This window comes from Macaca mulatta, chromosome 10, assembly GCF_049350105.2.
Source record: "Macaca mulatta isolate MMU2019108-1 chromosome 10, T2T-MMU8v2.0, whole genome shotgun sequence".
Lineage (NCBI taxonomy): Eukaryota > Metazoa > Chordata > Mammalia > Primates > Cercopithecidae > Macaca > Macaca mulatta.
The window spans coordinates 96806858-96822900 of NC_133415.1; the positions used below are offsets into that span (position 1 = coordinate 96806858).

At 47.4% G+C, this 16043-nt stretch overlaps 1 protein-coding gene across 5 annotated transcripts in view; it reads left to right on the plus strand.

The window, feature by feature from the left end:
- Positions 1-16043, plus strand: part of TOX2 (TOX high mobility group box family member 2) — a 157131-nt gene that overhangs the window by 52378 nt on the left and 88710 nt on the right. For all 5 annotated transcript variants that reach the window (XM_015148957.3, XM_028828435.2, XM_028828439.2 and 2 more), the window contains exon 2: positions 4971-5036. In XM_015148957.3, coding sequence (XP_015004443.3) covers positions 4971-5036 — 66 coding nt within the window. The remainder of the gene's footprint in view (positions 1-4970; positions 5037-16043) is intronic.

Below are 16043 nucleotides of genomic sequence, written 5' to 3' on the forward strand. Positions count from 1 at the left end.
CATTCATCCACCCACTTATCACATCTGTTTACCCCACAAATATTTTATTTATACCTGTCATGAATCAGTGACTCTGTGGTCATAAGAATGAGAAAACTGAGGCTTAAAGCAATTAAGCAATTTGCCCAGCGTGGCACAGATGGACCTGGGATCTGACTGTCTAAGATCGGGGCTCTTCTCTTTGGCTGCCTATTTGCTAAGTTTCCTTAAAAAATCCTTTGGGGAAGCATGGTGTGCTTAGGTTGGGGGGTGGCTGTTGGAATAGGGGCCAAGGAGCCCTTTTCCCTGAGGGGACCACACAGGGAAAGGAGAGGTAGGGGAGAGACAGATCATTAGAAGCCCCTGTAAGCTGTGTCCCTGGTGGCCGTCATGAAAGGGTTATCCCTACACATTCGATATTTGCAAAAATGTGGGTTCTTTCAGATTCCAAAACTCATTTCCATGACAAAACTCTTGGGAAGAGAAGATGAAGGCCTGGCTTTTGCAGAACAATCTTCCAGCTGTAATGAGGACTGAAGATGGCAATGGGAAAAGGAATTATAATTAGAATATGAAATGGGGAAAATTAATCTATTCCAGTCACTGGTAAGAGGATGTTCTCCTGGCGTTCATGGAAATTCTTAAGCTGTTGTTTCTCCCTACATTTTTTTCTCACATTTTAAAGCATAGGGAAGGCTGTGTGGTATAAAAGAAAGGTTTTTGACCAAGGAACTGATAAACTGTGAAATATGCATAGAATTGAACTTCATGTGCATCTTTGCTTTGTATGTCTCTGTATGCACATGCAGTATATGTTTGTGTTCACATTTATGTCAGTCATATTTAAATGGCTGCAGATGCGTGGAATGTTTATACAAATTTGGGCACACCCTGCTTTTCTTGTGTGCATGCTGTGGTTATTGTGTGTCCAGTTGTATAAAGGATCTCTGACATGTGCCACACTCACGCTTGTGCTGTGTGTGCGTTGGTTTGTGTTACCTGTGGACATGGTACATGAGTGAGTTGAACGCTGCTGTGTTGAACACTGTGCTGCGTGACATGGGTCCACACAAACATAGGTTTGTGGTGCGTGTGTGTGCTTCCCACGCTGTGCACACGGTGTACATCATGTACCTTTGTGTTCACACAGTGTATGCACTGTGGTGGGTGTAGATGTGGGTGTTTTTGATCTTGTCTGTGCACATGTGGAGGACGAGGTAGCCCTGCTGTGTCTGAGGGCAGAGGTGACTTTGTGACCTCTGCCCTTGGCTTCCAAGTTCATTTACCCAGAAAAGGTCCCAGATGAGGAGGGGCTGAGGGGGTAAGCCCCAGGCCTTAGAGTCCTGGAAGCCAAGCCAGGGGGAGCCTGGGAACCCTCAGTGTCCGCCATCGATTCCTTCATGCCCTCCAAGGGCTCTGATGTGGTGAAACCCTGGCAGAGGTGGGCAGAGAACAGGCCTCCCTGCCCCTTCAGGGCCTCTGCTCACCACTGCTCGGCAGCTGGTTCTAAGCCCAGCAGGCTCCAGGGCACCGTGCAAGGTGCCCAGGGGTGACTGAACTGAGGAGACCCAGGCCCTGCCTCAGGAACCTCTGCCAACTTCTCAAGTGCTCCTTGAAAGCCAGAAGCAAGCTCTACTCCAGCAAGTGGCAGCTCTTTCCTAGACATTGGTTGAATCAAGGAGTGAATGAATAAGACAGTCTCTGGTGACCTCATGGGAATCCACTGCCCACCCCCTTGCCTGCCCCTGACACACTCGCATCAGAGACCAGGCCCCCTTGCCCTCCATCTCCAGTGCCATTCCCACTGCTCTCTCTGGATAATTCCCTCCCCAGCTGTGTGATCTTGGACAACTACTTATCCTCTCTCTACCCATTTCCTTGGTTTTAGCAGGGAAAAGAATACTTTCTTCATTGGGTTGTTGTGAGGATTAAATGAGGTCTTTTATGTAAAGCATTTTGCTCAGTGCCAGGAATATTCAGTCACCAAATATTTATTGATTGTCTACTGCGCTTATTGGGGAATGAAGCAGATGCTGGCCCCTGCCTTGCGGTGGCTCTGTTCTTACCAGCATTTAATAAATGGTGACCATTCAAAGGTTTTTTGGACATCTTTCCCTCTGTTTCTTATGTATATTCCTATACTATACTGTTCGATTACTATTGCTTTATAAAATGTTTCAAACACTTCATTAAACTTAATGTTCCTCCATCTCCCGTTATTCTTTCTATTAGGGTCTACTTATAAGTTACGTGTGGTTTTAAAAAAGTTTTACTTTTGTCAAAATGATCAATGGCCATGGTCACACATCAAGTCAAGTACCCAGGAGCTTTTGCTGAAAGCGCCCCTACCCTGCCTAATTTATAGCCCCATCCCTAATGCCAGGCTCTGGGAGATTTGGAGATGACCAGGACACAGTTCCAGCCTCCATGTTGCTTCCACTCTAGGACAAGTGACAAATGTGGAGACAGTCTGTGTTGTAAGAGGAATAGCCAGAGGAGGTGAGAGCATGGCAGGCCTCCTGGAGAAGGTAGCCTCTAAGCAGGGTCTTGCAGCATAAGCTCTGGGTGCAGTGTGCTGGATGGAGTCCTGCATTCGGGGTCAGTGCCCAAACTCTAGGCATGGAACAGCCTTTTCTTTTAATCATCCAGCAGTCACTGAGGGGCTCTCCCTGTCCCTGTGCTGAGGAGGCTCTTTGGTGTAACCATCAACCCAACTGCCTAGATGGCAAGATAGAACTGGTCAGAGGCTATCTGAATGTGGTAGTGGCTGAATGTGGTAGTGGCTGGTAGTGGCTTTATTTATTTATTCAACAAACATTTATTGAGTACCTTCTCTGTGCCAGGCACTGTTCTAGGAGCTTGGGAGGCATCAAGGTACAGATAGACAAAGATCCCTGATCCCTGGGAACCTCCATTTTAGTAGGAGGAATCTAACAGTAAGCAGTGAATATAGTAAATATAGAGAATGCTAGAAGGTAATAGGGGCTATGGAACAAAGACCAAGGGAAGGCGGGGCGAGGACATCGAAAGTGGTGGTAGAAAGGGTGGTGGGCTCTCAGCCCACAGGGGCTGGGGCTGGCATCTGAGCCAGTTGTCAAGCAAAGCTTCTGAGTGAAGGGGGCTGGGTAAACTGACATTTCACATGTTTGTGGGCGTGTGGATTTCTGCAGCCTCTGTGAGGGCAGCTGGGTGATGTCTGTCTAAATTACAAATGCACATACAGTTGGACCCAGCAATTACACAAATGAATCCTACAGATAAACGCACACCCGTGCTCAATGACGGATGCACAGAAATATTTATGGGAGCAATATTGGGATAGCAGAAGACTAGAAACTACCCATGTGCTCAACTGGTTAAATATATGCGTTATATCCATACTGTGGAATACTGGATACAGAAGAAAGAATTATGTTCTGATGTAAAACATTTTCTAAGATGTGTTGCTAAGAGAAAAATAAAGTGCAAAGCTGTATAGCATGCTGTCTGAATAGAATAAATGACTCTAAAATGTGTATATGTAGACAGTCTTTGAAAGGATATAAAAAAGCTGGTAGACATTGCCTCTGGAGAGGGGCAGTGGATGGCTGAGAGGTGGGGTGGTGTTGCTTTTTGTACTCTTGGAATTTTGAACCATGTGAATATGTCCTAATAAATAAATGGTTCAATTAAAATAAAATGGCTGTTTGCTATTGGTGCCCCACCCAGAACCCTTTACTGACCAGCACAGACATCTCCCACCCGCCTTGAGCAGGAGCTGCCTACAAATGGCTCACAGGCAGTATAGTTCTCTGAAGAATTGTCCTTGGCCAATTGGGGGCCACCTTGCTTAGAAGGTTATCCCCTGAGGGCAGCCCATGGCAGATGACTTCCTTACCTGGGCTACAACAGCCACCCCTTGCTTCGTGTTGGAACTAACTCTGCAGTACAATTCATGCCCTAGAGCTCCCCACCAGAACAGGCTGAAGGACGTCTTCAGCCAAGACCACATCCTTGCTTAGCTGCACCCACTCCTGTCTGGCTTGCCCCCCACACTTACAGGTTATTCCTAAGGAGCACTTAATAACCACATGCATCTGAACCCTTGCCTCAGGCTCTTCTTCTAGGGAACCCTATCTAAGACACCTAGCTCAAAGGAAGGGAACTAACTGGAATTAAGTGCTCTCCCTGTTAATGTGTTGAGTCAAGTGCTCTACAGTGCAACATCCTATGAAGAGGGGCCTACAGGCATCACCCTCATTTAACAGATGAGGAATCTCAGAAGTTGAGACACCAGCTTGAGATCACACTTCAGGGCAAAGAGGGAGACAGGGGTCCCAGAGCCCACATCTCTTCCCCTGCACCTGCTCCTGAATTTTTAGGCAGATTTATAGGGAAATCTTCCTGAATCCAGACTCAGCACCTTCTTTGCACACAGGATGTAGTTCCTGTACATGGTCTCTACCAGAGTCCTCACTGCCTGTAGCCAGGCGTGGCCCTAGGGGCTGGGATGGCATAGGTGATGGGCCAAAACCACTCAGGATGGCAGGACCTGGAGGGCATGTCTGGGGAAGGCTGTCATGATCCCAAGGCTCTGGTGTTCTTGGCCTCCCCCAGCACACGGGATCAGCTTTAGCTGATCACCTGATATCATTTTTGTCAAGGGAGGTGTTTGCATACTTCCAAGAATGGGCAGCTCAGCACCTGACAAGGCAGCCTGCTGTGTCTATGGATAAGTTATAGAGGGCAGAAAGTTTTCATTCTAAATGTTTTCATTCTAAATGTGATTAACAGCATGAACCTGAACACTTGAGGGCCATGGAACAGGGGCTGCTCCTTCCACCCTAGAGGTAACCCTGCTGAAATGGGGCCTTGGGCATCCTGGGCTCTGATTTGGCTTCTGCAGCCCCCACAGTCCCCTGCATTCGTCCTGCCTTCCTCGGACTGCTTCTCCTGGTGCCTTCCTGAGAGCATTTTAATCAGAGCTGCTTCTCCCTCTCTCTCTATTCTAGTTTGATGGTGACAGTGCCTACGTGGGGATGAGTGACGGAAACCCAGAGCTCCTGTCAACCAGCCAGGTGGGTGCCCCATCCTTCCTGAACTTAAGATTTGGGCTGGCTGGAGCCGAGCTCTTCCTGGGTGGAGTCGGGGGTGCAGAGTGGGGGCCAGCACAGCCTGCTGCTGTCTTCTTTCTGAATGATCAAGAATAGCAAATAGCAAATCCTTAAAAGGCACAATCGAAGTGGGACTACAGTGTTCTCTGTAAACCAGCTACCTGGCTACTCTTGGCTTAAAATGGTTTGGGAACTGGATGAAACTTGAAACGTATTGCCCACACTCCCCACGCTTGGGGCAGCTTTTCAGCAGCAGTGAGTTGAGGTGCCTGCTGCTCCCTGGTGCCGCCTGCCTCTTGCCACCACACAGCAACCACGGGGACATGTTCTGGTTTGGATGCACACACCCATGCATAGGCATGCATGGTTCTCCTGCCCGCTGGGAGTTGAAGGCCACAGGGGAGGGTTGTGGACAGGGCACAAGGGAGGAGAGCAGAGGCTTCCTGTGAGGGCCTTGCTGGTAGCAAAGGAAGCAGAGTCATTCCTGGGCAAGGCTGTCCCAACCCCAGCCCGTTGGGGGTCACAGATGCCAGTTGGAATCAGATTTTCCACTGAGAGCCTGGTCTCTGAAAATTAATGTTTCTCTCAGCTGGGAGCATCCTCACTATAGACTGTGATGCCACAGAGGGTCCTCGCTGCAGGCTGAGGGTCCAGGCAGGGTCTCCTTGCAGAACCTGATGCCAGGGTGGGCCCTCACCGCAGGCTGGGATCAGGGAGGGTCCTCACTGCAGGCTGGGATCCCAGGACGGGTCCTCACTGCAGGCTGAGATCAGGGAGGGTCCTCACTGCAGGCTGGGATCAGGGAGGGTCCTCACTGCAGGTCAGGACCCTGGGGAAGGTCATCCCTGCAGAATCTGATTGATGCCAGGGAGGGTCCTCACTGCAGGCAGGAGCCCCAGGGAGGGTCTTCACTGCAGGCAGGAGCCCCAGGGAGGGTCTTCACTGCAGGCAGGAGCCCCAGGGAGGGTCTTCACTGCAGGCAGGAGCCCCAGGGAGGGTCTTCACTGCAGGCAGGAGCCCCAGGGACGGTCTTCACTGCAGGCAGGAGCCCCAGGGAGGGTCTTCACTGCAGGCAGGAGCCCCAGGGACGGTCCTCAGTGCAGGCAGGAGCCCCAGGGAGGGTCCTCACTGTAGGCTGGGCCCTAGGGAGGGTCCTCAGTGCAGACTGGGGCCCCAGGGAGGGTCCTCACTGTAGGCAGGAGCCCCAGGGAGGGTCCTCAGTGCAGGCAGGAGCCCTAGGGAGGGTCCTCAGTGTAGGCTGGAGCCCCAGGGAGGGTCCTCAGTGTAGGCTGGAGCCCCAGGGAGGGTCCTCAGTGTAGGCTGGAGCCCCAGGGAGGGTCCTCAGTGTAGGCTGGAGCCCCAGGGAGGGTCCTCACTGCAGGCAGGAGCCCCAGGGAGGGTCCTCAGTGTAGGCTGGGGCCCCAGGGAGGGTCCTCAGTGCAGGCAGGACCCCAGGGAGGGTCCTCAGTGTAGGCAGGAGCCCCAGGGAGGGTCCTCAGTGTAGGCAGGAGCCCCAGGGAGGGTCCTCACTGCAGGCGGGAGCCCCAGGGAGGGTCCTCAGTGTAGGCGGGAACCCCAGGGAGGGTCCTCACTGCAGGCGGGAGCCCGAGGGAGGGTCCTCACTGCAGGCGGGAGCCCCAGGGAGGGTCCTCAATGCAGGCGGGAGCCCCAGGGAGGGTCCTCAATGGCAGAATGTGATAGCAGGGAGTGTTCTCATTGCAGGCATGGCATCGTGGAGGATGGTTCCTTAAGGCAGTGGTGCTTGCTGGGTCGGACCAGCTCAGGACACTGATTGGAGAGCCAAGGAGGGTTATAGTTGCTGAGAAACTTGGGAAATGGGAGGGCAACCCCGGTCCTGGAGCTGACCTCACCCTCTGTCTCTACCATTGTGGGGGCTATGGCAGTCCAAGTTGGGTGGCCCCTCAGCCATCAGGCCCGGCACATATTTTCCAGCTGGGGCAGTAGAAGCCTATTAACTCACAAATATTTATGTCCCTATTCTGTGACAGGTCCCATGGAGGCCATAGACGAGTAAGACAAGGGCCCGTGGCCCTAGGGGGCATTACTAGTGAGGAAGATACTGTAGTCTTAGTGGGGCATGGAAGCTCTGCTGCAGGGTGCTGCGCCCCCTCTCCTGCCACTGCAGGATCGCTCATGCCAGGGCCACCATACCATGCCCCTCTCTGGCCTGTCCCTGTGTGAGCATCATGCCGCTGCTGCAAAGCTGCCTTTATATTGCATTGACATGCACCAACATGCGAGACTGGTGGGCAAGACTCCAGGCCCTGAAAGTGGTTATTTTGGAAGAATCCACTGATGTCATTTAATTGTACATAATCAACTGAAATGTCATCTCAGCAGACCAGAGTTAGCCCTGGCATCTCATCTGAGCCTTTTCACAATGTTTAGATAGTATTTTTGTTAACATATTGAGCCCTGGTTTTCAGAACTATATTATGGTGAATTCTGTTCTGGAACCTTCTGGAAAGCATTGGCAATGTCCTTCCACCAAGAAGGGAAAGTGGGACTCAGTGGGGCTGTGTGTCTGCTCTAGGTCTGGGCAGATGGGAGCACAGTATTTTGGAGAGGAGACTTGGTACAAATAAATGTCACTCTCCCCAAACCATTAAAAGTCATATCCTCAACAATTCCCCCCAACACTTTGCAGCTTGCAAAACCTTTTTCTCAATGGTTATTTCAGCTAATCTTCACAACAGCCTCAAGAATGAGTAGTCATTATTGTTCAGTCAATTTTATAGATAATGCAACTGAAGATCCAGGATGCTGGCTGATTCAATCAAGGTGACTCAGCCAGGGAGCACTAGAGCTGGCATTCGAACTTGTGAAGCTCAGACTCAGAGCTCCACAAGCTTCCCTTGCCTTGTCCACTGACTTGCCTCAGCCTAAATGTCACTTCTACAGAGAGCTCTTTGTGACTGCCAAACCCACGTGAGGTCCCCTTTCCATGATTCTCATTAAAATGGCACCAGGTCTTTTTAATTCATGATGTTTATCACTGTGGTCTACTTATCTTGTGATGACTTAGTTAATGCCTGATTTCCACCCTAAACTGACCACCATGGGGAAAGGATCTGGTCTCTCTGGTCCAATGCTATGTATCCCAGTGGGGCATAGTGTCTGGAACACCGAGAGCACTCAGAAAATATTTGTGTAATGCGTGATGGTAGCCCCTGCTCTTCTCTGAACTTCAGTGTTCCTAACAGTGGAACAAGGTGGTTGGACTTCCTGAGGGTCCTTCTAAATCTTTTATGCTGTGACCCAGAGGGTCTCCCTAACTTAGGACTTTATGAAGAAGATATCAAAATTCTCTGAGATTAATTAAATCTAGCCAGTGGCATGAGCCAATCTTAATGTGAACAAATTTGCAATTGCAGTTAGATTTCTTATAGTGTATCTGTTAGTTTTTGCTGCATAACAAACACCTCAAAACTTAGTGGCTTAAAACAACAAATGTTTATATAGTTAATGATTTGGTGGGTCGGCAGTTTAGCTGAGTTCAGTTGTATGGTTCTTCTGGCGTTGCCTAGGATCACTTTAGCAGCAGCAATACGCTGCCAGATCAGCAATGGGCCGGTTGGTTTGGGAGGGTCACCTGTGCTCCACATGGTCTCTCCGCCTCCAGCAGGCTAGCTCCAGGTTGTTCACATGGTAGGAGAAGGGTTCCCAGAGCAGCAAGAGCAGAAGTTGCAAGATTTCTTGAGGTCCAGGCTTGAAATAAACACACATCTACTTCCAACACATTCTGTTGGCCAAAGCCAGTCACAGGACCAGCCTTGAATCAAGGAATGGGGAAATAGCCTCTATCTCTTGGTGGGAAAGGCTGCAAAGTATTGTGGCCTTTTTACAAACTACCACATGTAGGAAACATATGGGATATGATTCATGCTGATTTTATTGAAAAGTAGACTTTTCTGGTACCAATAGTTCCCTACAGCTCAGTGGGACCCTACTGGCTTCTAGTCTTTAATGATGAAAGTCCTATATATTTCCTTCCTCTTTTCCCTGGAGTGCTTCTTGAACTCACGACACACACACACACACACACACACACACACACACACACACACGAACACCCTTTCACAATGTATTGTCTCATCAACTGCAGAAATTGTATTGTCCCAACCCTACTGGATTAATGATTGACATCAACATTTGGGTAAAATGAAGCTTTCACAGCCACTAGAGGATTCAGAGGATAAACACTCTAAATGGAATAAAATATTTTTTGTAAATACAGTTAAATACAAGGTTCACCCAATCAGCAAATGTTTATTGGGCACGTGTTATATGCAAGGCTCTGAATATCAGTGGGAAGCCATTTCTGGAAAACATTTGCTTCCAGAACATCCAATCTTTTTTTTTTTTTTTTTTTTTTTTTTTTGAGACAGAGTCTCACTATCGCCCAGGCTGGAGTGCAGTGGCCAGATCTTGGCTCACTGCAACCTCCACCTCCTGGGTTCAAGTGATTCTCCTGCCTCAGCCTCCCGAGTAGCTGGGGTTACAAGTGCCCATGACCATACCCAGCTGATTTTTTTTTTTTTTTTTTTTTTTGTATTTTTAAGACAAGGTTTCACCATGTTGGCCAGGCTGGTCTTGAACTCCTGACCTTAAGTGATCTGCCCATCTTGGCCTCCCAAAGTGGTGGGATTACAGGTATGAGTCACTATGCCTGGCTCAGAACATTCAAATCATAGTACAAACCTGCTCTTTAATGTAACACTTCTCCTGAAATACCATCTTCTTTACTTAGAAACCGCAGCTGAGACAGAGGCTCCCGTAGGGTATGTATTAGCTGACTGTGTCCCTTTTTGAGAACTTTCACAGCAGCTCTATGGGCTTGAAGTTTTTTCTGCAAATGCATGCTCCATTGTTTGGTTTTTGCAAGTCTCCACAGAAATTTTCGCATAGCTGCTTTAGCTTTTACAAATGATCACACTCCCTCTCCCTCCTTGGACCTTGGGTTACTTTTGTACCAGACTTGCCAGGGTGGCCTGAGAATGAGGTATAATTCTCAGATACGGCTGTGTCCCCATCAGCAGCTCCAGGTGGTAGAGGACCTGGTAGAGGTCAGTTCTTTCCTGTTGAGAGCAGACTCTGTCCAGGATTTACAGGAATGGGTATTTCCTGATTATGTGACCCAGAAAGAGTCTCCTTCTTGGGATGAGGTGAGGAGGAAAGGGAGTAGTGGACTTGGGACTCAGCAGACCTGGATTCAAATTCGAGCTCCTCCATGCCTCAGCATGAGCCAGATTTCCTTATGCAAGTGATAGTAGCTTCCTATCAAACGGGAGGAGTAGTGCCTGCCTCCTAGAGTGTCATGAGAAGTAAATGAGGTGTGTGTGTGTGTGTGTGTTGTGGATTCTCTTGCTGCCTCCCCAGAGTCCCGCTTATCATTCAGCTGCTGTGAGTGTTGGCTGCTACTATTCACAGCTACTCCTTCTTTGGAAAATTGGAACTGTGAACCCAGGAGAGGATAGAAGGAGAGGTCTAGAAACCAACATCCTTATCTCAAGGAGTGACCAACTCTGCAACTCCTCATGGGCTCCAGCTAATCCAGCCAGACTCCAGCTGAGGCCAAATCCTTACTCAGCTCCTCCCCTGTCGTGTCCTGCCTCCCTTCCTTCTTCTGAGAGCCCTCTTCAAGTCATTTTCACAGGCATCCCCATCTCAGGCCGTACTTCAGAGGAAGCTAAATTGAAAGTATGTAAAGCACCAGAGTTCGGAAAAACTAGCTATGACTTGTTTTTATTACCATATATAATGCTTTGGTCACACAAGAACCTCTGGTCACCTCTTGCACTCATTTACAACTTGGTGTTTTTGTATGCATTGTTTCCTCTGATGGGAATCCCCTAGTGTTTTTCAACCAACAAATGCCTATTTGTTCCTTCAGGGCACTGCAAATGTCACCTCCTCATCACAGCCTTCCTGGCTGTGTGTGGAGTTTTCCATTCTCTTGGCTCTAAATACCACTTCTGCCAAAGAGCTCACATTTTTACAGGAATTATTGAAAGAACTTTGTGTGTGTGTGTGTGTGTGTTAGAGTCAGACTGAATGTCATGAATGATATCAGATTTGCAGTATTAAAAGCTCTCAATGACAAGAATGAATACAGGGAGACCAAGTGGGAGGGTGTGGTAATAGGCCAAGTAAAGGATCAAGATCTAGACTGTAGCAGAGGGGATGGAAAGAAGTAGATGCATTGGAGATAAAGTTGGTGGGCAGTGATGGACATAGAGGGAGAGAGAAATGGAGGGGAAAATGATGACTCCTAGGCTTCTACCAAGAGCCCATTTTCAGGCATGGTGGTACCATTTTCTGAGTTGGGGAAACCCTTGGGAGATGCAGGTTTGATGATGCCAGACTTGGATGTGTTACATTTGAGATGCTCATCCACGTGGAGATGTTCAAGTAGGTAGATGATGGTACAAATCTGGAGCTCATGAGAGAAGTAAATTTGGATATCTTCAGCCCATGATGTCAAAACTTTGGGAGTGAAGGAGATTTATGGAGAGAGAGGGAAGAATAAGAAGAGCAGAGGATCAATGACTCTGAGATGTTGAGCTCCAACATTTGAAGGCAAAGTAGAGGAGGAGGAGAAGGCTGTAAAGTAGATTAAGAAGGAGTGGTTTGAGAAGTAGGAGGAGAACTTGGAGTCTTAGAAACCAAGGGCAGAGTAATTCAAGAAAAAGAGAGGGGATCTACGGGAAAAGGATGTCGGATCCACAGTTCCTTGATAACGGGATCACATCAAGTTAAAAGGCTTCTGTATAGCAAAGGAAACAATCAACAAAGTGAAGAGACAGCCCACAGAATGGGAGAAAATATTTGCAAACTACCTGATGAGATTAACAATCAGAATATATAAGGAGCTCAAATGACTCTATAGGAAAAAAAATCTCATAATCCAATTTAAAATGGGCCAAAAATTTGAATAGACATTTCTTAAAAGAAGACCTGCAATGGCAAACAGGCACATGAAAAGTTGCTCACTATGACTGATCATCAGAGAAATGCAAATCATAACTACAATGAAATATGATCTTGCCTCAGTTAAAATGGCTTATATTCAAAAGACAGGCAGTAACAAATGCTGGTGAGGATATGGAGAAAAGGGAACCCTCGTACACTTGGTGGGAATGTAAAATTGTACAACTACTGCAGAGAACAGTTTGGAGGTTCCTCAAAAAACTGAAAATAGAGCTACCATATGATCCAGCAATCTGACTGCTGGGTATATACCCCAAAGAAAGGAAATCAGTATATTGAAGATGTTGGCACTCCCATGTTTGTTGTAGCACTGTTCACAACAGCCAAGACTTGGAAGAAACCTAAGTGTCCATCAACAGATGAATGGATAAAGAGAATGTGGTATTTGTACACAATGGAGTACTATTCAGCCATAAAAAGAGAATGAGAGCCTGTCTATTTGCAACAACATGGATGGAACTAGAGATCATCATGTTAAGTGAAATAAGCCAGGCACAGAAAGATAAACATTGCATGTTCTCACTTATTTGTGGGGTCTAAAAATCAAGACAACCCATGGAGATAAGAGAGTAGAAGGATGGTTACCAGAGGCTGGGAAGGGTAGTGGGGCAGAGAGGGACACGGGGATGATTACTATGTACAAAATAGAAAGAATGAATAAGATTTAATATTTGATAGTACAACAAAGTAACTATAGTCAATAATTGCATATTTTAAAATAACTAAAAGAGTATAATTGGGTTGTTAGTAACACAAGGATAAATGCTTGAGGGGATGGATACCCTATTCTCCATGATGTAATTATTATTGCATGCCTGTATCAAAATGTCTGATGTACTCTATAAATATGTACATCTATGTCCACACAAAAATTAAAAATAAATGATTTGATAAATGTTAAACATTTAAATATACTCAAGGGAACCATAAAGGCACCAGCAAAACAAACCTTAAGGTATACTTTACAACTTTGGTGTGGGGAAGGCATTTCTACTATTCAAAGCCTCAGAAGAAAAGACTCAAAATTGGACCATAAATTAACATAAAACTAAATTAATATAAATATAAAAATTAACATAAAATCAACATATGACTTTTGTATGGACAAACCAGCATAAGTAAAGTCAGTAGACAAAAGTTGGGCAAGAATATTTTCAACTCACACCATAGTTGAAGAACTAATCACCCTTATACATAAAGAGTTGCTAGAGATCAGTTCAAAACCCTGGTAGAAAAAAAGGAAGGAGATATGAACCAATAGTTTACAGAAAAAGAAATACAAGTGGCTCTTAAGTAAGTGAAAAGTGCTAAGAATCATTCATGAGATAAATCATAAGAGAGCCATTTTTTACCAATTGGATTGACCAAAATCCAGAGGTTTGATAACACACTCGATTGGAGTTCTTATGGGGAAACAGGTACTTTTATACATTGCTGTGGGCAGGGTAAATTGACAACATCTATAAAAATTACAAACACATTGACCTTTAACCCAGCAATTCTTTTTTTGGAAATATGCCCTACAGATATATCTGTACATATGATAAATGATGTATTCAAGACTATTCATTTTGATATTGCTTTACTAAAAAAGATGTAAAACAGTAAGTACAGTGTGCTACCATTTATACAAAAAGGTGATAAGAATGTATATTTCTATGTGCTTGCATTTGATTAAATAACCTTGGAAAGATATATGGAAGCTAGTAGTGGCTTTGCATATTGTATATGCATGTACCTCCATGCATGTGTGTGTGGTATGGGAACTGTGCAGGTGCTGGGCAGGGATAGAAAGAATACTTTTCACTGTATCTTTTTATGTTTAGGGAGTTTTAAACCATGGCAATTTATTATAACTTTAGAAAGTTAAATAAAATTTAAATAAAAAGGAGGAGAGAGTCAATTACCTCGAACACTTCTGAGGGATTGGGTGAGATGAAAGTTGAAATGTGTCCAATCATCTTAGCAAAAGGGAAGTTACTCTGGGCTTCAGTATAAGCAGTTTTCATGTGCAGAGTCATTGTGCAGGTCCCATGGGCAGACTGAGAAGCGTGAGGTGAGGACATGTAAACAGTAAATATAGACAACTTGTATGAGAAGTTTAGCTGTGCAGGACAAGGGCCAGGGCCAAGCTCAGTGAGATGAGGATTCCATCGAAGGGATTTTTTTTTTTTTTTAAAGAAAGGCCTTTAGAATATTTAGTCATCAATGGAAGGTGTCAAGAGAGAGGATGAAGCTCTGGGTTTAGGAGGGGGAAAGGCTAAGGGATGCTTTCAGATTTCAGAGAAAGTGGGAGGGTCTGGATCCTGCTCAGAGGTGGCAGCTCTGGCCTTAGCTGGGAGTGCTGGGTGTGGAGGACAGCAGAGAAAAGGAGTGTGGCTTTGTTAGGTGGGTTGGCTGGGAGCAGAGGGTGTCTGCAGAGTCAGTCTTCTCAGAGAGTTGGTGGGCCAAGAGCCAGGGGACTGCGGGTGAGAGGTGGTGGGGAGGTCTGGGGTATTTGCTGTAGGGCATGGGAGAGAGAGCTCCTGGTGCTGGTGCTGTGGGAGAGACGGGTGGGTTAATCCAGGGCAAGAGGTCTGCCAGGCAGGTGCGTCAGAAGGACACAACAGCTTTTTCGCTAAAAAGAGACTGTCATAAAGGATCAGAGAATCTAAGCTGTGTATAGAGACAAGACGGGGGCCCAGGGTCCAGTGCAGCGGAAGAGCTACTGGGAAGCAGCTGGATGGCAAGGACACCCTATTCAGAGTGGGAAGCTGGCTGGTGATTTTGGAAGTGAGCAGGCCATGGCATTGGCAGGGGCCTGGTGTGCCTTGGGAGCAGGGAGCTGCATGGGGGAGAAGGTCCTGGGAGGCGAGGAGCCCACAGCTGAGCACAGCATGGTGGCTGAGCTGAAGGGTTCTGGAAGGATGCAGAGGTGGGGTGGATGGGAAGGTGGTACCCAGAACTGAAGACTGGAAGAATGAGGGGCTGGATGCTGATGGGACTGGGTGTGGTGGGATTTATAGGGACAATCAGCAGGGGTCTGAATGGATGGGGCAGTGGAGAGGGAGAAGGATGTCAATTCCTCTGAAATTCCTGTTGAGGCAGGAGGCAAGCAAAAGACGTGTTCTAAGGCAAGGCTGGGAATAGGGTACTTTGTTCCTAGAGTGAGAATCCCAGTGGCTACAGAGCTGTTTGCCAGGGGAATGACACTGCACAGTTGAACATGAAGATTCTGGGGATTTACACATGAGGTGCTCCCTGGGGTGCCCTCAGGTCTCTGGGGTACAGTGTGTGCCACCAAATGTGAACCTGCTGGCTGTGAGCCTCATAGGGCATGGGCAGCACCCAGTGTGTCCCCTGGCCCCTCTGCTCCTGTAGCATCCCTTCCCGATGCTCCAGCAGAATGTGTGCTGGAGTGCAGCCATCATGTCATACAGGCCAACATCCTCATGCTACAGAATGAGGCTTCTCAGTGCCTTGCACCACACCTGCATGTAACAGACACACAAGAACTTGGAGTTCGTGATTCTTGCTCTTGGTTCCAGCACCACCATATGTTTGTGCAGCAACCTTTCTTCAAAGATCCCCAAGGTTGCCTGGTCTGTTTCTCCCACCACTTGGATCAAGCATAGACCTAGGGTGGGGAGATGGTACCATCAGGAGGCCAGAAGACAAGGAGCTGGTGAGCCTGTAGAGGAGATCTCAGACCTGCCGTTCCCTGAGCACTGAGGTCCTTGCGGCCTCGAAGTCACAGCCTCCTTCCAGCAGGGGGCAGTGTCAGATGCCCAGAATGGGAAAAAGAGTCAGGAGCTCTGAATTCGAGGTTCCACCCTGCTGTTAGGCCTTCACCTGTGCTGGTCTCACTCTGAACCTGTTTCCTCATGTGAATAATGAGGGTAGATGGTCTGCTTTTTCCAGCACTAAATAATGATGATAACAATGATCATTAACATTTGCCCTGTACCTTCTTAGGCTCAG